The sequence below is a fragment of the Anolis sagrei genome, chromosome 3 (assembly GCF_037176765.1).
Source record: "Anolis sagrei isolate rAnoSag1 chromosome 3, rAnoSag1.mat, whole genome shotgun sequence".
Taxonomy (NCBI): Eukaryota; Metazoa; Chordata; class Lepidosauria; order Squamata; family Dactyloidae; genus Anolis; species Anolis sagrei.
In genome coordinates, this window is record NC_090023.1 from 170087734 (window position 1) to 170110887 (window position 23154).

The window sequence follows — 23154 nt, forward strand, 5'->3', positions numbered from 1 at the left end:
GTCAGCAGAGGGTCCAAAAGGACTCCCAGACTCTTTACCAATGATGACGGGTGTAGCGCCTCGCCATCCAGGGTAGGCAGCTGGATATCCCCACTGCCCGGTTGACCCAGCCATAGGATCTCCATCTTTGCTGGATTCACCCTCAACCTGCTGGCACACAGCCATCCAGTAACGGCCTTGAGGCACTGATGGAAATAATTGGATACAGAGTCCGGTCGGCCTTCCATCTTCAGCACAAGCTGAGTGTCATCAGCGTATTGGTAACGCTGTACAAGCCCAAAAACCTCAAACCAGCTGAGCAAGTGGTCGCATATAGATGTTAAACAACAGAGGGGAGAGAATGGCCCCCTGAGGAACCCCACAAAATAGAGGGGACCTCTCAGAGACCAGGCCTCCCCTCTCCACTCGCTGTCCATGGTTATGAAGAAAGGAGGACAGCCAATTTAAAGCTGTCCCCCTGACTCCAACAGCAGCAAGGCAGTGGGTCAAAAGATTGTGATTGAATGTGTCAAATGCTGCTGTAAGATCCAATAACACAAGCAGCGCAACCCGCCCTGGTCAAGTTGGCATCGAAGGTGATCCGTGATGGAGACCAGCACAGTCTCTGTCCCGTGCCCTGCAAGGAAGCAGGACTGGAAGGGATCTAATCCGGCTGTGTCGTCTAGGAATTGCTGCAACTGCTCCGCTGCTGCCCTCTCAATCACCTTGCCCAGGAACGAGAGATTCGAAACTGGGCGGTAACTGGAGGGAACTGAACTATCTAAATCTGGTTTCTTCAGCAGGGGAGAGACCACCGCCTCTTTTAAACTCCTTGCTCAAGGGAGCTGTTTATAATCTTCAACAGAGGGTCACGTAATCCCTCCAAGCAGGATTTCACCAACCAAGAGGGACACGGATTGAGGGAGCAAGTGGTCAGTCTAGCTACAGCTATGAGCCTATTGACAGCCTCTGCGTCCAGCGGGATGAACCGGTTGAGGACGGGCCCAGCAAGTGACCACGGAGTCTCAAGTTCTCTCACTGTATCAATTGTGCCCGGGAGGTCCCGGCGAAGTAGCGAGATCTTGTCTGCAAAATAGCTCTGAAAAACCTCAGCTGAAGGGGCCTAATCACCACTTTTTGGGATGATAGGAACCGTCGTTAGAGATCAAATTATTTTGAACAATTTTGCCGGGTGTGAGCTAGCAGACGCTATCAAAGAGGTATAATATACTTGCTTTGCCTCGGTGATAGCATGCTCATAGGACTCCCTAAATGCCTCATAAGCTGATCTCGATGCTCCGTCATGGAGTTCTCGCCACACGCCCTCTAGCCGTCTCTTTTCCCGCTTCATCAGTCGAATGGGATATAGTATATAAAGTGCTACCTTTGTTTTTATACATGTCGTTAATGACATTGTTTGGATCTTGTACAGTGAAGATGTGGGACATGTGTCTCGCTCAGGCTGGCATGTAGCTGGGGGGGGGGGGTTGAGAGGGTTCAGCCCCCCCCCCCCCCCGAAATTCTCAGGGTGGTCCATGAGAAGGCCTTACTGCTACATTATTTAAACTGTTATGTGTATTCATATCATGATCTGATCACCATGCTCAATATATCCCATATGCATGGGGGTATTGGGATAACAATACAAAAGGTTTCTAGAGTAGATCCTCTCTCACTCATTTCACTTCACTTCACTTTATTTCCTAATTAGTCGCTCTCCACCAAGGTTCTCCGAGCTACTTACAATTTAAAATAGCATTTTACAATATAAAAACATTCAACATAAAAACATTCAACAGTGACTATTTGGCAAATTAGATCTGATTACTTAAATGCACAACCAAATAGACTCAGACTCATCCCCTCCCCCGAACCAAACTCAACCCCCCCCCCCCCCAATCAAAATCCTGGCTAGGGGCCTGGCAACACCCATCAGCTCTTGCCATCATAGTCAGGCTTGATGGGAAGTAGAGTATTACTATTGCTAGTGGTAACAATGAGCATACTGCTCAATGCTCCATAGTAAATAATGGCTGGTTTTCATTTAATTCGATCTCCTATTGAAATTCTAAACCCCCTAGCTTGAACTGAACATATATAGTCCCTACTCTGCAATAATAGATACACTTAAATATTTTCAGTAGCACAATATAGTAGAGCAAACAGAGAAGACTATACAACAGGCAATTATGTGAAGAAAAAATGATCAAAACATCCGAGAAACAAACATTTGGCACATTTTTAATAAAATCTGTCATTTTTTCCTGCATTTGGTGTTCTTTTTTATTTTGGAACTAGCCGTCGCCTGCCACGCATTGCTGTGGCCCAGTCTGTGTATATGTGTTTGTGTGTATATATGTGTGTATATGTGTGTGTATGTTTGTGTACTTACTTACTTAGGCAATCCCTCGTTGCCCAAGTAAGATTGTCCTCCAAGTTCGGTGTTTGTGTATATGTGTATATATGTGTGTTTGTGTATATATGTGGTTTTGTGCATACATTGTAATGATTTTGGGGGGGTTTTTAAGTCTCTTCTGCTGTGTTTTTCAGTATTTTTATGAGTGATGGTCACTTGTTGGCCTGATAGGTGTATTGTGTCCAAATTTGGTCTCAATTAGTCCAGTGGTTTTTGAGTTATGTTAATCCTACAAACGAACATTACATTTTTATTTATATAGATTTTATCACACAAAATCTGGCCGTGGTGGTCCACGCCTTAGTCAGCTCCAGATTGGATTACTGTAATGCACTATACGTGGGGCTGCCCTTGAAGACGGCTCGGAAATTTTAATTGGTCCAACGGGCGGCAGCCAAGTTACTAACTGGAGCGACTTACAGGGAGCAATCAATCCCCCTGTTTAAGGAGCTCCACTGGTTGCAGTTCATTTTCCGGTCCCAATTCAAGGTGCAGGTTCTTACCTACAAAGCCCTGAACAGTTTTGGACCCGCCTACCTGCGTGACCGCATTTCGGTGTACGAACCCACACGATCTCTTCGATCATCTGGAGAGGCCCTGCTCTCGCTCCCGCCCCCTTCGCAGGCATGATTGGTGGGGACGAGGGAAAGGGCCTTCTCTGTGGTGACCCCCTGACCCTGGAACTCACTCCCCAAGGATATCAGGCAAGACCCCACATTGGCAGTCTTTAGGAGGAGCCTGAAAATATGGCTGTTCCAGTGTGCCTTCCCTGAATAAAGGAAACAATGCCCTGCTCTGACCAATTCCCTGCAAAACTACCCGTTGGGTTGCTCTCCCTACATTTCCTTTAAACCCTCCTGCTTAGATACATCCTACCTCTGTTCACGCCCAGAAGGTCCTAGGGGCATAACATTGAATCTGAATGTTCTGTCGCGTGCTGGGCCTGTAAAGAATTTCCTTTAGAACAGGACATGCAACCTTTGCCCAGCGAGAAGCCAGGGGAAAAGTTCTCAGAGGTTTTCCACCACAAATGATCTTTAGATGGCTTGTGAAGTATTTTTTTAAATTTCATTTATTACATCTGGCCTGGCCATAAGGTTTTAAATTCTCTGTGTTATTGTTTATATGTAAGTTATATTAATTGTACTGTTTTATTTGCTTGCCGTTTTGTTTTTACTGATGTGTTGTTAGGCTTGGCCTCATGTAAGCCATCCCCAGTTCCTTTGGGGAGATGGTCGCAGGGTATAAATACAGTTTTTTTATTATTATTATCATCATCATCATCATCCGCAATTTTTCAGCATTTGCACAATTAGAGATATCTGGCAACTTATCATTTAAGAGTATTTGGGTGACTAAGGCTCCTTCTACACTGCCATATAATACAGATTATCAAAGCAGATAGTCCACATTATCTGCTTTGAATTGAATTATATGACTCTACACTGCCATATAATCCAGTTCAAAGCAGAAGATTTTATATGGCAGTGTAGAAGCGCTGACAGACGTGAAGAGCCAAAGACCATCATCGGAGGTCACCACGACTATCCCAACGCGATCTGCTCTATATACCGGGTCCTAGGGAAGTGCACTTGGAAAGCACCAGACGCAGGGCCTTCTCTGTTTCTGCCCCTGCCTTATGGAATTCCTTGCCTCCCTATTTGAGAGCCATGCGTGACTTAGGGCATTTTATCCTAGCACTTAAGACCTGGCTTTTTACTAGAGCATTTGACCCATGTTAATTTTAATATTTGTATGTATGTGTTTTATCCTGTATAATTAATGCAATGTAAATCGCCTGGAGCATCTCGGATGGAGGGCAATTAATAAGTAATTAAAGTAATTAAAGATGATGATGATGATGGTGATGGTGATGATGATGGAAGGAATATAGTAAGAGAAAAAGTCTACAGGCTGTAAGTTATTTTATGGCCTCAATGAATAAATCATGTATATGATAAATGTGAACTGCAATGAAAAGTTGCTAAAAGGCACGATCCATATATTAGGTATGCTAGTAAAGAATAAATATAGAGCTAAAGTTCACAGCTCACAACAAAAGCAATCTTTGATATGGCAATCTTTCACAAGGCAACGATTACAAAACCATATAATGGAAAAATAATATTTGTTGGCATAAACATATACAAAAATACTGAAATAGTGAACACGAGGTTCAACACTTATTTGGTCATCTACACATTATTGCGTCCTCTGCTTCATATTTCATAGTTCCTGAATTTGCGCAGGAGTTCAGATGGAGTATCGCCCGACCAGCGGAAACGTAAATGCCAACAGTTTAGATCGGAAAATCCTATACGGAAACAAAGAGAGGAGATGAAGAAGAGAGGGAAAGAATCAATCTTACAGAACTGTAAACATGAAATAAAATTTCTTTTGATACAGAAACAACTGGCTCCACAGCCATTAGAAGGATGGCTCTCAGTTTTTAACCAGAAAACTTTTTTAAAGGGGAAGCTCTGGGGTTGCTCCAGATACAGTGCAAGAGACCCAGCAAGGCATATACAGCCCGTGAGCTCCATAATTGCTCCAACTCTGCTATAGGAGAAACTATGTACAGGCAGTCCCCAAGCTACAAACAAGATCATTATTTTTACATTTGTTCCTAAGTTGAATTTGTTTGTAAGTCAGAACAGGTACATCTTGAAGTGTATCTCCAGCCTATCTAGGATGTCATCCTTGAAGTGACTGGACTGACCTTGAAGGAGCTGGGGGTGGTGAGGGCCAACAGGGAGCTCTGGCGTGGGCTGGTCCATGAGGTCACGAAGAGTCGGAGACGACTGAACGAATGAACAACAACAATCTATCTAATCTATCTATCTATCTTAGCTTTGAGTAGCAAATGGAAGGGTTAACACCCCTGTGGCATTTGTTTTGCTGTCTGTGCCCTTGTTTAGACGGTTTCGCTCACTTCCTGTCTCTGTGATAACTGGATTTTGAAAAATTTGGCTTGTTGTGGAAGCAAGGATTGGTGATAAAACTTTTTTCCCCATAACTCTTTCAGGAATGAATTTCATTTCTGAGGGGTCGATTTCACCTCACTTCCCGTTGTCTCACTCCTATTCTTGACTATGGGTTGTTTGTAAGTCGGATGTTGTAACTCAGGGACTACTTGTATTTGAGAGGGAAGGAAGAACTGGGACTATTAGGATGTGCACGTCACTCAATCTGGCCCTGGACTTGCCAAACATACACAAAGTTTTTCAATATACGACTTCGGCCCAGCTTACTTGTCCAAACGTATCTCCCTCTACGTTCCGCCTCATAGTCTGAGATCTCTCGGTCCCACCAGCTTCGCAAACGCAGCTGGTGGGGATGAGGGACAGGGCCTTCTCGGTGGTGACCTCCCACCTGTGGAATTCGCTCCCCAGTGAAATTAGATCGCCGTCCTCCCTCCTTTCTTTCAGAAGAAAACTGAAAACGTTATATAACGGCACCTGAACAGTGAATTGGACCAGATGGTTGTTATAATGGAAATGCTTTTATGATTGGATAACTAATGTTGTTTTCATGTATTATATTGTATGATTTTATTTTGCTTTTATAATTGTAGTTATTGCGGCATCAAATCTTTGCCATTGTTAACTGCTCTGAGTCCCCCTGCAGGGTGAGAAGAGTGGGGTAGAAATGCTGTAAATAAATAAATACAGATCCCTTGAAGATCCCAAGCTAATCGACATTCTCTCCAGTCTGCAAATTGTAAATATGACAATATCAAAGTCCCATAGGATCAGCAATTTCTCAGTAACAACAGCTTTTTACACAGCCCGCCAGCAAGACTGAGTAATGTGTGATTTGTATGGTTTTTATATTTTTTTTATATCATATGCTGTTGTTTTTAACAGAATTTCGTTATAATTGTTGAGGCATCGAATTGTTGCCAATTTGTGAACAGCTCCGAGTCGCCTCTGGGCTGAGAGGGGCAGTGTATAAATATAGCAATAAATAAATAAATAAATAAACATGTGCCAATTAACATTGAATCCTATTGCCTTCATACAGTGGTCCTGAATTTCATCTGCCTCCCTGTTGAGACAAATAAAAGATTGGGCCCCTTCTACACTGCCATATAAAATCCAGATAATCTGCTTGGAACTGGAGTATATCACAATGTAGACTCGTGGACAACAAGTTAAACGTGAGCCAACAATGTGATGTAGCGGCAAAAAAAGCCAATGGGATTTTGGCCTGCATCAATAGGAGAATAGTGTCTAGATCTAGGGAAGTAATACTACCCCTCTATTCTGCCTTGCTTAGACCACACCTGGAATATTGTATCCAATTCTGGGCACCACAATTCAAGAGAGATTTTGACAAGTTGGAATGTGTCCAGAGGAGGGCGACTAAAATGATCAAGGGTCTGGAGAACTAGCCCTATGAGGAGCGGCTTAAGGAGCTGGGCATGTTTAGCCTGAAGAAGAGAAGGCTGAGAGGAGATATGATAGCCATGTATAAATATGTGAGAGGAAGTCACAGGGAGGAGGGAGCAAGCTTGTTTTCCGCTTCCTTGCAGACTATGACGCGGAACAATGGCTCCAAACTACAAGAGAGGAGATTCCATCTGAACATGAGGAAGAACTTCCTGACTGTGAGAGCCGTTCAGCAGTGGAACTCTCTGCCCTAGAGTGTGGTGGAGGCTCCTTCTTTGGAAGCTTTTAAACAGAGGCTGGATGGCCATCTGTCAGGGGTGATTTGAATGCAATATCCCTGCTTCTTGGCAGGGGGTTGGACTGGATGGCCCATGAGGTCTCTTCCAACTCTTTGATTCTATGATTCTATATTATTATTATTATTATTATTATTATTATTATTATTATTATTTCGGATATTTGTACCAACCCCTGGGGGGGGGGGGACTCAGGGTGGCTATAATCCAGTAGGGCTGGGTGGTTTCGTTTCGTAATTTCGTAATTCATTAAAAATTCGTTATTTTTTTTTATAACGAAGCGATAACGAACCATTCAGGAGCAACTAAAAAACGAAACGTAATTGCTTCGAATTGTTTTGTATTTGTTTTGTTATCGTTTTGAAATCATTTCGTTATGATTTCCGCATGTCTGGGGCAAGTTTTATAGTTGTTGTTTGTTTAATCAGTGAAAAAAATTATAAATATCACACCAACAGTCAACAACAGAGGGAGAGGGAAGCTTCAGAAGTTCCCCCTGTCCCATTTGGAGGTTTTTTAGCGTATTGCGCGGTCACGTCCGCCATTAACGAATCGATTCGTAATTGTTTCATAATTGTTTTGTATTGTTTTGTAATTTACAAAATTTCGTAAATATCAAACTTTTTAAAAGAAAAATTTCGGAATTCTTTTAAAAATCGAAACGCAAAAACCCCCAAAAACGAATCGATTTTAGAAACATATTTTTCCGTGGTTGCCCAGCCCTATAATCCAGTTCAAATCAGATAAACTGAATTGTCTGTTTTGATAATCTGGATTATATGATAGTGTAAAAGGGTCCTGAGATGCACTGCTAGGGAAGACATGAACATTATGGCATTATTGATTTATGACAGAAATTATGTCATGCCCTGCATGGGCTAGAGATAAGATCTGTACACTCTCTAGCCTATAATTTCTTGTATTTGCAGTGTAGGCCAATCAGATAGGCTGTGCACAGAGATTATATTGCTCACATGGATCAGTACAATCAGAAAAAAACATATCTGAGACAAAAGTAAACTTCAGTGAAGATAAATCCTCAAATCTGAAGTAAAGAGACTGCATATTTTGCCAGCATGCATCCACCCAGTAAATTAGCAGCAAAAATTCTTATGTCACAGATCCCTTACCAGGAGAACCAGGGCTCTTTGGTGAGATATCATCAGAGGGAGCAAAACCTTCCAGCTCCTTTTTGTCATCTAACAATTCTCCATGGTTGTGTTCTTCCTTCTGGGAACAATCACCAGCCTTCTTATTGTTAAGAGGTAAATCAGGAGCTTCCAGCATTGGCTCTTTTTTGCCTTTGACAGCCCAGTGCATTGACTAGACAGAAAACAACAATGTGTCATTTTTGAACTCTATCATTTTGTGTTACAAAAACACACATTCAACAATAAAAGAAAAAAAATCCTTGGGAGAGTTTCAGACTGAAATCAGGGTGCTACTTGAAAGGAATCACGTAGAGAGCTGCAGATATGAGAAGAAGTGGATCGTGAATATGCTGGACATTTAATCTGAGATCTTCTTTAGAAAAAGTATATGATCTAATTCATTCCTAAGTTAGCAACCTCAAGAGAAATTGTCTCTTTAGGGTTGTAGTAAACTGTCCTATGATGTCCATCAAAAGTGACACTAGGCTGCTGAAAAGTTCAGACTTTGTCCCCATCTTACATTCTCAAGTTAATTCCTTTTTTTAAAAAAAAAAATTAATCTGATCAGAGCTGGCTGCTCCTTTAGCAACAGAACTTTAGAACCATGAAGGAGGCAGAAGCATTCTGTTAATAAGTGGCTACCAGGGCCAAGTGAAAGGACTAAGGCAGTGACATCTCCAGCTCATCCCCTGTTTGGGTATCAGCCAGCACGTCAACGACTTAAATCAAGAAATAGTTTTCTTAGATCTACAAAGACACTCGCTGGAACACCTCAACAAGCGAGAGTCCAAAAGTGGCAGGCTCAAACCCAGAACCTCAATCAGTGGCTGATACCCAATGAGAGACTCCCCCCTGGGCACACAGAAGACTGGGCGACTTGGAAGGTGCTGAACAGACTGCGCTCTGGCACCACGAGATGCAGAGCTAACCTTCAGAAATAGGGCATCAAAATGGAATCCATGACATGCGAGTGTGGAGAAGAGCAAACTACAGACCATCTGCTGCGATGCAACCTGAGCCCTGCTCTATGCACAATGGAGGACCTTCTTTTAGTAACACCAGAGGCACTCCAAGTGGCCAGCTACTGGTCAAAGGACATTTAATCAACTACCAAGCTTGCAAACTTTGTGGTTTGTTTCTTTGTTTGTTTATTTAAAATGCAATACAACTGTTTGGCTTGCTCCTGATACGATAAATAAATAAGGACCAAATACACAAATGGGATTTCTTTCCACTGGTCCTAGCAAGCCATCTATGTCAAGATATCATCGTTGTGCTATATGAGCTGTGCATTCCACTTTCATTCTCCTCTCTCCTTGGAATTAACAGAACAGGAATTCCATTTTTTATATTTGGAGAACTTGTACTGATTTTACTTCCTCTGTGTGGTCTGCTGCTTCATCGTTTTTCTTCTCTTCCCTGTCCCCTCAAACTTTTTGAAATGAATGAGTGTTGGTTTCCTAATTTTAGAAGCTTCTGCCATTTCTAATTGACATCTTACCCAAGTGTTTAATGAGATACATCCATCTCCCCTCCCCCTGCCAATATTATAAGGAGAGTTCACAGAATCACAGAGCTGGAAACAACCACAAGTGCCACCAAGCCCAACTCCCTATCCTGTAGGAATCTACAATTGATCACAAGAATGCAAGTAAGTGGGTTAAAGGTAGTGAGGCGACCAGAGGTGGCCCTAGGTAATTTTCAACGGTAAGCAAATAGTATTTTGCGCCCCCCCCCCCCCAAACCAATCACTGATATATATTTTCTGTTCGTCGTGGGAGTTCTGTGTGCCATATTTGGTTCAATTCCATCATTGGTGGAGTTCAGAATGCTCTTTGATTGTAGGTGAACTCTACATCCCAGTGACTACAACTCGCATATGTCAAGGTCTATTTTCCCCCAAGAGCACCCCTGGGCAAAATCAACTATACTGCAAATGCTTACTGTACGTAATGGGTTGAGCCGCCCCTGGAGGCGACTACCTCTGAGGATGCTTGCCATAGATGCAGGCGAAACGTCAGGAGAAAATGCCTCTAGACCATGGCCATATAGCCCGAAAAAACCTACAACGACCCAGTTCCTGGACTATCTGGAACTATCTGTCCCCATTTCCCATCTCGCTTCTCCAGGCTTCCAAAAGCCCGGAAGAGCAAGATGGTACCCATCTTCTCCCCAAAACTCCTCCAAAAGACTTTAAAAGGATAAATAACTTACTGGGCTGCCATTAAGGTACTGCTGGAGTCCTCCCAGTGCATAGAAAGGAGACGGGGGAGGCAGGAGCAAAAGCGTCTCCTGTCCCATCATTTCTACACACCAGGAGGACTCCAGCAGTACTTTAATGGCAGTCTGGTGAGTTATCTATTCTTGTAAGAGCTTTGGGGGGGGGGGTGGCATGGGGCACCCCATCGGGAAAGCCCATTTTTGTGGGTTAGCATGGGGACTTAAACCTGCACCAAAGATGGTTTCTTAAACCCACTTCAACATGGATTTAAGCCCTGTCTGGTGGTGCCCTCAGATAATCCAGTTCAAAGCAGATAATGTGGATCATCTGCTTTGATATTCTGGATTATATGGCAGTGTAGAAGTGGGACAATGATGTAGATAGCATTAAGCTAGATAATCTGCAGTAAGGTTGTCCCATCACATCCATGGATTCTGCAGCCACTGATTCCATTACCTATGGCTTGAAAAAAATGAAATCCAAAAAGGAAACCTTGATTTTGCCATTTTATATTAGGAGTTTCATTTTACTATGTCACTGTAATTGGATTTGAGCATCCACAGATTTTGGTATTCAGAGGAGGTCCAGGAACCAAACCATAGCAAATTCTAAAGGCCTAACATAATTCCCCTTTCATACAAACAGGCATAGCTAATTACATTCCCCAGGAAATATAGTTGCATAAAGCAAAACTAACTGTTTTGATGGAGTTGCTCAGAGCCTCCCACTGCTGGAATGGGATGGTGATTTTGCTTCTCCGCCAGTAATCGTAACGGGCTCGGCTGTCTTCGTTGGTCAAAATCTCTTTGGCTTGCTGCAGCTTCTGAAAATTTTCCACTACAAACCAGACACAGAAGAAAGGTTTAAATTAGATTAATTCCTTCTAGGACTTTGAATAATCAACATCGTTTTTCTGCTTTTGATTTATTTCAACAAGACAGTGAAGAAGCAGATTTTGGTTTCCTGCTTTGCCATCTTAAGTGCCAACCCCAAGCCACATCAATATTAATCCAAAACAGACACACAGAGATCTTATTTTTCTAGCTTTAAAAACAAACAGAAATGTTCCAAAACATAACAAGAGAAATATTTCACTTGCAGGGTTAGAAGCATTTGAGGGTTAGAAACATTTGAGAAAGATTTGTTACTTGCATTTGTTGCTGTGCGCATTCAAGTTATTTTCCATACCCGTCACAGGGTTTTATTTTCAAAATTTGTTCAAAGAAGACTGACCTTTGCCTTCATTTATACCTGTGAGAGAGTGACTTGTCCAGGGCCACCCGCTCATGAAGCAAAGATTTGAGCCCTGATCAGTGGAGTCCTGGCCCAACTCTCATAACACTCCACGCCATGCTTGCATATTACATTATATAAGAACATATGAAATACCCTGGGATGTACATATTCTATATAACTATAAGCACTTTGACACACCGAGGAAATCCTGGGATTTGTAATCTGAGATAAAATTCTTTATTAGAAGCTCTAGTGTTATAGTCCAAGGGGATTTGATGGAATTTGCCATCATTACATTCTAGTTACGTCAAAAAAACTAAAGATATGGGGCTTTTCTAAAATGGGGAGAAGATGGCTAAAGCAGAATGAAACTCCTGCATATGTATGATCTAGATACTTACTTACTTACTTACTTAGGCAATCCCTCGTTGGTCAAGTAGGATAGTCTTCCAGGATTAGTGTTCTGGTGGGTCTGTACGTGACTGTGGAGCCCTATCTTCATCTTCTCCCGCAGTGAGGGCATTGGTTTCCAGGTGGAAGGCGGTCTCGGTCAGGGTTGGCTTGATGCGCCTTCCTCTTGGCACGTTTCTCTTTTTCGCCCTCCATTCGTGCCTCTTCAAATTCTGCAGCACTGTTGGTCACAGCTGACCTCCAGCTGGAGCACAAGGGCCAGGGCTTCCCAGTCCTCAGTGTCTATGCCAGAGTTTTTAAGGTTGGCTTTGAGCCCACCTTTAAATCTCTTTTCCTGTCCACCAACATTCTGTTTTCCGTTCTTAAGTTCGGAGTAGAGCAACTGCTTTGGGAGTTATTGGTCAGGCATCCGGGCAACGTGGCCGGTCCAGCAGAGTTGATGGCAGAGAACCATTGCGTCAGTGCTGGTGGTCTTTGCTTCTTCCAGCATGCTGACATTTGTCTGCCTGTCTTCCCAAGAGATTTGCAAGATTTTCCGGAGGCAGTACCGAAGGAATCGTTCCAGAAGTTGCATGTGATGTCTGTAGACAGTCCACGATTCGCAGGCATACAGCAGGGTTAGGAGGACAATAGCTTTATAAACAAGCACCTTATTTATTATTTATTTATTTCGGTTACTTTTACCCCACGCTTCTCACCCCGGAGGGGACTCAGGGCAGCTTACAAAGGCACAATTCGATGCCGGCATCACATAACAGTAGTATAAAACAATATAGCAGCAATTAACGGTTAACAAACAGTTCCTGCATTACAACAATAAAACCAATAAAACCAATACAAACCAATTGCACCTCATTAACGGTCAGTGTTTGCCATCTCATAGTCTAATTTCCAAGCTTCTTGTATGCTTCGGCGAAGGTGTTTAGAGTGGCTTGTAGATCTTTTTCTGAATGCACACAGATGACATTGTCATTAGCATACTGGAGTTCTATAACAGATGTTGTAACCTTGGTTTTGGCTTTCAGTCTGCTGAGGTTAAATAGCTTGCCATCAGTTTACACTCCGGTGGGAAGCTTCCTGTCAACGGGATGAAGTATCATAGGGATGAAGATGGAAAATAAAATTGGGGCAATAACACATCGTTTTGACACCTGATGTTCAGTGACAAGCCGAGCTTCTCGTATGCTTCTGCCAAGGTGTTTAGAGTGGCTTGTAGATCTTCTGCTGAGGTTAAACAGCTTGCCATCTGTCCAATAGATGATTTCCACTCTGGTGGGAAGCTTCCCATCAACAAGATGAAGTATCATAGTGATGAAGATGAAAAATAAAAGTTGGGGCAATAACACATCCCTGTTTGACACCTGATTCCACCTTAAATGGGTCACTTTGGAAGTCATTGCTGTCCAAGACTGTTGCCATCATGTCATCTAGATACACACCTACTGGTCCAGTATCTTGTTTCCACAGTGGTCAATATTAATACAGTAGCACACAACTCCTACTGAAAGATATATTACCACTGATATTGGTGGTAATATATATCCAGCATGATCGGCAAGCATTGACAAGCTAATTCCCTGTGAAATATACTGTATATATAAACAACTTGATTTAGAAAGCTAGTATTATATAGTTTCCAAAATTTGAAAAGGGTGACAACAGTGAAAAATGAACACATGTACAGTAAGGAAAGTGTGCTCTCATTTCCTCGCTCTTTCTCTCAAATATCATGTTCAAGTCTTCAGTCTCAAACCTTGCAGTTCACTCTTACGCATCTTTACACAGAGGTCAGTATCACTGCAGTCAATAAGACAGGCTCCCAAGTAATAATGCACAGGATAACAATCATAATGGGAGTACCAGGCCAAAGAAAAAACAAGCCAAAAAAGGAAGAGTGCAAAATATTTATCCAGAATAACGAGAGAACACATATCCATTCCCAAAAAATAAGTATTAACACAAAAACATGCAAAGCAAGTGAACATAGCATTGAATGAAACATGCAGAATAATCACAGGATGTCTTAAACCTACACCTGTTTCTAAACTCTACGAGCTAGCTGGCATCCCCCCCCCCCCCCCCCCCGATGTGCGATGGGAAGTTGCTGCTAAATGTGAGAGAAATAAGGTTGAGCACCGTGAAAGCCATCCACTACATGGCTACCAGCCTCCTCCCAGTAGACTCAAATCAAGGAAAAGCTTTATGAGAACTACCACTCCTCTTGGCGTCCCCCCAGCAACAGCAAGGGTAGCCCTCTGGGCAGCTAGACCAGGAAATCCCAACTGGATCCCCCCCACCCTCCACGAGGGTCTTCCTCCAGGGGCAAACCAAGAATGGGCAACTTGGAAGTCCCTGAACAGACTCAGAAGTGGAGTGGGGAGATCAAAAGACAACCTGGCAACATGGCACTACCTAAAAGAATCCCTCTCCTTGTGTGACTGTGGAGCAGAACAGACAACTCTGCATCTGTATGCTTGTCCGTTGTGCTCTGCCTCATGTACAGAGGAAGAGTTGTTGGAGGCTACAGACAATGCCGTTGCTGTTGCCTGTTTTTGGTCAAAGGATGTTTAGCCGCCTGCGCTCCTTCTATTTTTATCAGTTTTATACTAATGTATGCAATGCTTTTGATACAATAAATAAATAAATAACACAAAAACAAAGAAAACAAAGGCTTTCATGGCCGGAATCACTGGGTTGTTGTAGGTTTTTTCGGGCTATATGGCCATGGTCTATGCCTTGGTCACCTCTAGATTGGACTACTGTAATGCGCTCTATGTGGGGCTGCCCTTGAAAACGGCTCGGAAATTTCAACTGGTCCAACGGGCGGCGGCCAGGATGTTAACTGGTGCTCCTTACAGAGAGAGGTCAACCCTCCTGTTCAAGGAGCTACATTGGCTGCCGTTTATTTTCCGAACCCAATTCAAGGTGCAGGTGCTTACCTACAAAGCCCTAAATGGTTTGAGACCAGCCTACCTGCATGACTGCATCTCCATCTATGAACCCACGCGTTCTCTCCGCTCATCCGGAGAGGCCCTGCTCGCGATTCCACCTGCGTCGCAGGCGCGTTTGGCGGGGACGCGGGACAGGGCCTTTTCTGTGGTAGCCCTCCGACTTTGGAACACCCTCCCCAAAGACATCAGACAAACCCCTACGTTGGCAGTCTTTAGGAAGAGCTTGAATACCTTGCTGTTCCGATGTGCCTTTCTAGAATAAGAACTCCAGCAATATGTCCCAGAAGCGCTTTATCAGAGTTTTAAGATTGTCTGCACACTGCACTTACCCTGAATTCCAACATACCATCTGTCACACCAAGCACTTTTTAATATGTACCCTTCACATTTGGCCCAGCCCTAGTTTTATTGTGTCATGATGTATTGTTTTTATTGTTTATTGCTATTGTTTTATTGTTGATTTGCTTTAAGTTATGTGTTTTGTTATGCTGTTGTTTTTATTGAGGCCTTGGCCTGTGTAAGCCGCATCGAGTCCTTCGGGCTACAAATAAAGATAATAATAATAATAATAATAATAATAATAATAATAATAATGATGATGATGATCTAGAGGCATTCTCGCCTGCATCTATGGCATCTACCTCTGAGGATGCTTGCCATAGATGCAGGCGAAACGTCAGGAGAGAATGCCTCTAGACCATGGCCATATAGCCCGGAAAAACCTACAACAACCCAAAGAAAATCTAGCTCCATATAAGGACAATCTATAACAGATTTCAAGATTTACTTAATATACTGTGCCAGTTTCTTCATGCGGTAATCACAACTGAGCCAAATGAAAGGGAGAAAATAACAATTACCAAATCCTTTTTTCCTCCATTTTTTACAAAAACAATGTTTGACTTTTCATGTGGGTAAATGCCATGGCATCATGTGTACTAAGCTTAAGAGAAATTAATCTGGTGGGTTTTCTGGATTTCAAATGCAGCCATGAGGAGGTAAAATTGGCTAAGTCAACAAAGGACAACCTTTTCTGCTATAAAGGGAATGGGGGAAATAGTTCCAATTGCATTATACGTAGTAGCTTGGCCAGCCAAAAATCATTCATATCAGATAATCAACAAGCAAGCCCTGGAGGAAACTCTTTTAGATGTACTACAGTATATCATCTCCAGTGTAAATACAAAATTTCCCTACTATAATAGAAACACAAGCTCACATCCTTAGTAACCCATCTGTGTAAAGGTTATGAAGAGGTATATGTTATCTGTGAGTCACCTTTCTGATGCTGGAGATGATGTTGATGATGATGATTCATGTATTCCCATTTACTAAAATAGAAATCACTGAATTCAAAAGCTGTCAGGATTGACGAACATCTACCAAACACGTTACAGGTTAATTTTCCAGTTGTGTTTCATCTCCTACCTATTTGGCAATCTAATAACATTTGAACAGGAAATAATTTGGCTTCTAATAACTCCTGAACAAAAAGAGATCACTGCTATAAATCATATTAAGTAAAACACATACACAAACTTGAACTAGGTTTTGTAGGTTGAACACACATTGTATTGTCGAAGGCTTTCATGGCTGGAATCACTAAGTTCTTGTGGGTTTTTTCGGGCTATAGAGCCATGTTCTAGAGGCATTTCTCCTGACGTTTCGCCTGCATCTATGGCAAGCATCCTCACTACCTCTGAGGATGCTTGCCATAGATGCAGGCGAAACGTCAGGAGAAATGCCTCTAGAACATGGCTCTATAGCCCGAAAAAACCCACAAGAACCTAGTGAACACACATTACTCAGTCTTAGTTACATAAATCTCAATCTTGTTGTTGGCTCCTGTAGTTCTCTTTAGCTAGCTACATGTTACATACGTATGTGTGTTAATAGAGGCTAAATGAATTTCTCATGGGGGAAAAAACACAATTTTGGAGAGGAACTCCGAGAGACAAGGGAAACCCCACTGCCTCTCCAACATACCCCTCTAGCATTTTTCTTTGGAGAAAATTCAAAATTTTGAATCCCACAATAACTTAGATTCAAACCAGATTAGTGTGGATGACTATCTAACACAGTGCTTCTCAACCTTCCTAATGCAGCGACCCCCTTAATACAGTTCCTCATGTTGTGGTGAACTCCAACCATAAAATTATTTTCATTGCTACTTCATAACTGTAATTTTGCTACTGCTATGAATCGTAATGTAAATATCTGATATGCAGGATGTATTCTCATTCACTGGATGAAATTTTGCACAAATACCTGGTACGCCCAGATTTGAATACTGTTGGGTTGGGGATTGATTTTGTCATTTGGGAGTTGGAGTTGCTGGGATTTATAGTTAACCTACAATCAAAGAGCGTTCTGAACTAGACCAGCAATGGAATTGAACCAAACCTGATACACAGAACTCCCATGACCAACAGAAAATACTGGAAGGGTTTGGTGGGCATTGACCTTGTGTTCTGGAGTGGTAGTTCACCTACATCTGGACAGCACTGTGGACTCAAACAATGATGGATCTGGACCAAACTTGACATGAATACTCAATATGCCAAAATGTGAACATTTGGTGGGGTTTGGGGAAAATAGACATTGACATTTGGGAGTTCCAGTTGCTGGGATTTATAGTTCACCTACAATCAAAGAGCATTCTGAACCCCACCAATGATAGAATTGGGCCACACTTCCCACAAAAAATCACCATAACCATCAAAGTACCGGGATTGTGGCGCAGCTGGCTGAGTGTCAGCTGCATTAAGATCACTCTGACCAAAAGGTCATGAGTTCGAAGCCAGCCCGGGTTGGCGTGGGTTTCCAACCAATTGTGTATAGCCTGTTGTCGACCTTTGCAACCCGAAAGACAGTTGCATCTGTCAAGTAGGAAAATAAGGTACCACCTTAAAGTGTGGGGAGGCTAAATTAACTGATTTATGAGGCCATAAAGAAGACTCCAGCAAAGCATTCCAGCGGGGAAGCATGCGGGGAATGCGGAAGTGCTTCATCAGCGTCGCAGATGGACGATGAAAGCAACAACTCCCCTGGTGGCCAGAAAAAGTTAAATAGCCTCTGTGTATGTCTGTATATGTTTGTATGTCAAAAATTGAATGTTTGCCATATATGTGTACACTGTAATCCGCCGTGAATCCACTGCGGGGTGAGAAGGGCGGAATATAAAAGCTGTACATAAATAAATAAATAAATAAATAAATCAGAAATACTGTGTTTTCTGATAGTCTTTGGCGACCCCTCTGACACCCCCTTGCGACCCCCCCCCCCCAGGGGTCCCGACCCCTAGGTTGAGAAATGTTGATCTAGCATATGTAGAAAAAGAAAACTTAGTATATGTTCAAATTGCTGCAGGCACAGTCTCCCATCACAGCTTTTGACCATTTCAGACTGAAAGCCAAAAAATCAAAATCCTGAATCTTTGGACTATTAAGTTCAACTTTTCTCTCCTTTTGGTAATAACACATAGATGGAGATTGTAGACAAGTGAATGCCACTCTGAGGGGAAGAGAAGTGGCAGCAGAATGGAAATCCTCATTCACTCCTCTTCCAGATTAAGAAAGGATAGATTGCCTAAACACCCCCAAAATCCGGACACTCCATATAATACAATCTGTTGAATTTTTAGAAAAGAAATGAGGATGGTCACATACCAGCTTGTGGGTTTGCAGGATGCTTGTCTGGATGGCACTCACGTGCTCTCACCTTAAATTCTGCAGCAATTTGTTCAACCTAGACACACATACAAACTGCACATCAATACAAATATGAATACTATGGTAACAATGAAAACACAAAAAAGAACTCTTTCACATGCCACTTTTTAAATACAATACTGTCTATTGAGGGAGGGGAGTAATGTTTATTTGATGGCACAAGTGAAGCTCATTGAATTGTCGGTCCATTTCATGTACCCAGGGGCGGCTCAACCCATTACGCAAAGTAAGCATTTGCAGTATAGTTGATTTTGCCCAGGGGCGCTCTTGGGGGAAAATAGACCTTGACATATGCGAGTTATTGTTACTGGGATGTATAGTTCACCTACAATCAAAGAGCATTCTGAACTCCACCAATGATGGAATTGAACCAAACTTGGCACACAGAACTCCCACGACAAACAGAAAATATATATCAGTGATTGGTTTGGAGAGGGGGGGGGGGCGCCAAAATACTGTTTGCTTACCGTTGAAAATTACCTAGGGCCGCCTCTGCATGTACCAGCATTTATTTATTTTACAGCACCATGTTATTGTATGCCCATAAACATGTACAATCTGAAATACTCCTTTAACATATGTTGTAGATGTGGTTTTCAGCACCTTGCATACAGAATGTCTCCATCTAGCACTTCCAAATGATCATGCATAGCCTAATGTTATGATTAACTTTTTTTTAATTGGTGGAAAGATTCCAGTTTAATTAGTGATCAGAATGTAGAAGATGCAGAGAAAGCACAATGGAAAGCTAATTAAAAAGCATTTACCAATATTTTTATTATATAACATAGAAAGTGGTTTTCTATAGTTGAACAGATGCAAAATTGATTGTATATTAATTTCCCAACCATTGTTTCAGTGTTTCATCAAATTGCATATAAGATCTATATGGCTTCAGGCCAAGGACTTATATCTGCAACAATTGTATTAATTTTTAAAATATATATATTTATTGGTTTTCTTAGAATACATCAATACCTTCAATACTTTTATATTCCATCCTCAATTCATTACATCAACTATCTATATATATATAAATGCTTTGTGCATAATGAGTACCTTAAAAACAAAAGAACCAATGAACGAAATCAGACCAAATTTGGCAACAAAAGGTCTCACAACACAAGGAGTGGCCATCACTCAAAAAATTATGATATTGTCATTTGGGAGTTGTAGTTGCTGGGATTTATAGTTCACCTATAATCAAAGAGCAATCTGAATTCCACCAAGGATGGAATTGAACCAAACTTGGCACACACAAGTCCCATGATGAAGAGAAAATACTGGAAGGATTTACTGGGCATTGACCTTGAGTTTTGGAGTTGTAGTTCACCAACATCTAGAGAACACTGTGGACTCAAACAATAATGGATCTGGACCAAACTTGGCACGAATACGCAATATGCCAAAATATAAACACAGATGGAGTTTGAGGGAAATAGACCTTGACATTTGGGAGTTGTAGTTCCTAGGATGTATAGTTCACCTACAATCAAAGAGCATTCCGAACCCCACCAACGATGGAATTGGGGCAAACTTCCCACACAGAACCCCCATGACCAACAGAAAATAGTGTGTTTTCTGGTAGTCTTTGGTGACCCTTCTGATACCCCCCTGATGACCCCCCCCCCCCGAGGTCTTGACTTCCCAGGTTGAGAAATGCTGCCTTAAGGCCATTCCGTCCAACTCCCTTCACCAGGGCAAGAAAACAGAATCAAAGTCCACCTAACAAAGGATTTGAAAGGGAGCCCTAAAGATGGACAATGATATGCTGCATGTTCCAGAGTAGGCGAACCAGACACTCTCCACATCAACACTGGCAAAGAAACAGCAAGAAATACTGTTTACCCACAAGCATCAAGACATTAGATATATTAGAAACCAACACTTTCTTATTATTTTCCAGATCACCAGACTGGGCCACAGCAACACATGGCAGTGGACCGCTAGTAAGTGTATATATCTTGTATACATTTTTTTTCACCTCTGTCCCTCCCCCCCCCCCCCCCCCCACTTCTGAGCCACTTCAATTTACATTCTCTTTCCAAAATACCATTTCTTCTTGTGGAGGTAATTTCCCATCTACTTCTCAATACATTTTCCTAATTCTCAATAAATTTTCCCCAAATGTATTGTCGAAAGCTTTCATGGCCGGAATCATTGGGTTGTTGTAGGTTTTTCCGGGTTATATGGCCATGTTCTAGCGGCATTTTCTCCTGACATTTCACCTGCATCTATGGCAAGCATCCTCAGAGGTAGTGAGGTGACCTCACTACCTCTGAGGATTCTTGCCATATATGCAGGCGAAACGTCAGGAGAAAATGCCTCTAGAACATGGCCATATAACCCAGAAAAACCTACAACAACCCAATTTTCCCCAAATTTCATCAAAGTTGTTTTCTTTTCATACCCGTTTCCTGACTCTTAACCTACATGTCAATTTATCATTTATTGCTATTTTCCATAGTTCTTTATACCATTCTTTAATTGATATATTTATTTTACCTTTCCAAATGATTAACTTGACAGCAAATTCCAAAATTTATATTCAGAACTCCTTCAAGCTCACAAAACAGCATAATCCGATAAACATATGTCAGATCATTACTATGTGCATACAATTAACTTTGAAGGGGTTATTATGTCAGATAATAAGTCCAAAAAGCTGTGTAAGACAACATATCTGCGACTACAATCAATATGCAAAGAATGGCAAAATGATGGGAAAGACCAGGAAAAAAATTATCACTTTCACACACATACCAGAGAAATCAATAAAAGCTTAAAAGAAAGAACAACTCTTACTGTGGACAATTCATCACAGCCTAACAAGCTGTAGTAATCTTCCATTTCCTCCAGTCTGCAGTTCAGAATCGCATCCATTTGTTTCCACCTGTTTCTGTTCTCTTAAATGTGAAAGGTAAGAAGCCTACAGATATTAATTGCACAGCCAAAGGCTATTTTAAAACAAGTACGAGACAACAGATATCAGGCAATGATGCTGAGATTTTTCTGCGGCTGGCTTTATACACGAATGTCACCCGACCCTCCCCAGTTACACCCCTGGATTGGCCTGCTGTGATTGGTGGAAGCAACTGACAAACACTGTTTACAGTTGCAAAGCTCCACGGGGTTTGTAGTTTGCACAATCCTTTAAAAAATAATAGTGCTGTCTGGGTTCATATTCTTATAAAGAGCTAAACCCAACTGTTTTCCCCCTTCTCCTTCCCAGGGTGTTAGTTCTGCAAGTTAGATGTTTAAATAAAATTTGTTTTTTTTAAGTTTTAAATATTTTAAACTAGTTTAGTTAGAAATAAAATACTTTTAGGATTTTTGTTTCCAAATTCTAATCAATACTAAAAAAAAATTGTCGTGTCAGGAGCAACGTGAAAAACTGCAAGTCGCTTCTGGTGTGAGAGAATTGGCTGTCTGCAAGGACATTGCCCAGGGGATGCCCGGATGATTTGATGTTTTATCATCCTTGTGGGAAGCTTCTCTCATGTCCCCGCATGGGGAGCTGGAGCTGATAGAAGGAGCTCATCTGCCTCTCCCCGGATTCGAACCTGCGACCTGTTGGTCTTCAGTCCTGCTGGCACAGGGGTTTAACCCACTGCGCCACCGGGGCTCCATCAATACTAATACTACAGTAATAATAATAATAATAATAATAATAATAATATTTATTTATTTGATCAGTCATATGACAATTTCAAAATAAAACACGAGTAAACACGAGTAAAAAACAAGGCAACAAGGTGATAAGTCAGAATCTTATTTTCCTGGTTCTTCTTTCAGGAAATCTGCTCTTTTCTTAATAGCTTTCAGAATAAAAAGGCTTACTCTGATTATGCTGGATCTTTCCTGCCCTTGCAAGAGGGATGTCAGAATATCATCTCTGTTGGGGGACCTGCAGTTGGATAACATTGGCTGTAAATATCTGTCTCGCAGTTCAGTGTATGCTGGACAGTCAATTAAGAAATGTTCAATGTCTTCCACTGTGTGTTCTCCCCAGACGCAGAATCTCTCACTTCTTGGGATGTTACAGTAGCGCCCGGTTTGCACCATAGTACCGAGTTGTTCAAACCTAGCCCTAGTATATGTTCTTCTTAAGGGTAGAGGGAGTGGAATAGTTAGGTAGTGCTCTAAATGAATATTCCTTTTGTGGGAAGCTAAAAACCTTGTGGCTGAAGACCTACCTATGCTCGCTAGGTCCAGCTGTGCATAGACATCCCTAATGCGCTGCTTGAGCACTTGCCCTGCCCCCAGATCCAAACACCCAGAAATTGCAAAGGCAGACCGAATCCAGCCAGCTCATTATTCAGAGCCGCCATCCACGATGACTTCTGGTCAATACTACAGTAGTAGTACACT

The 23154-nt window shown here is 42.0% G+C and overlaps 1 protein-coding gene across 1 annotated transcript; it reads right to left on the minus strand.

Moving 5' to 3' along the window:
• Positions 1 to 2196: 2196 nt before the first annotated feature.
• DNAJC12 (DnaJ heat shock protein family (Hsp40) member C12) lies at positions 2197 to 21834 on the minus strand. The gene is made up of 5 exons (XM_060768918.2): positions 21589 to 21834; positions 18721 to 18799; positions 11152 to 11291; positions 8213 to 8405; positions 2197 to 4709 (listed from the first exon to the last, which is right to left on the minus strand). Exons 1-5 carry the CDS (start codon positions 21664 to 21666, stop codon positions 4615 to 4617), a joined length of 585 nt encoding a protein of 194 aa, XP_060624901.2. The 5' UTR covers positions 21667 to 21834; the 3' UTR covers positions 2197 to 4614.
• Positions 21835 to 23154: the final 1320 nt, after the last annotated feature.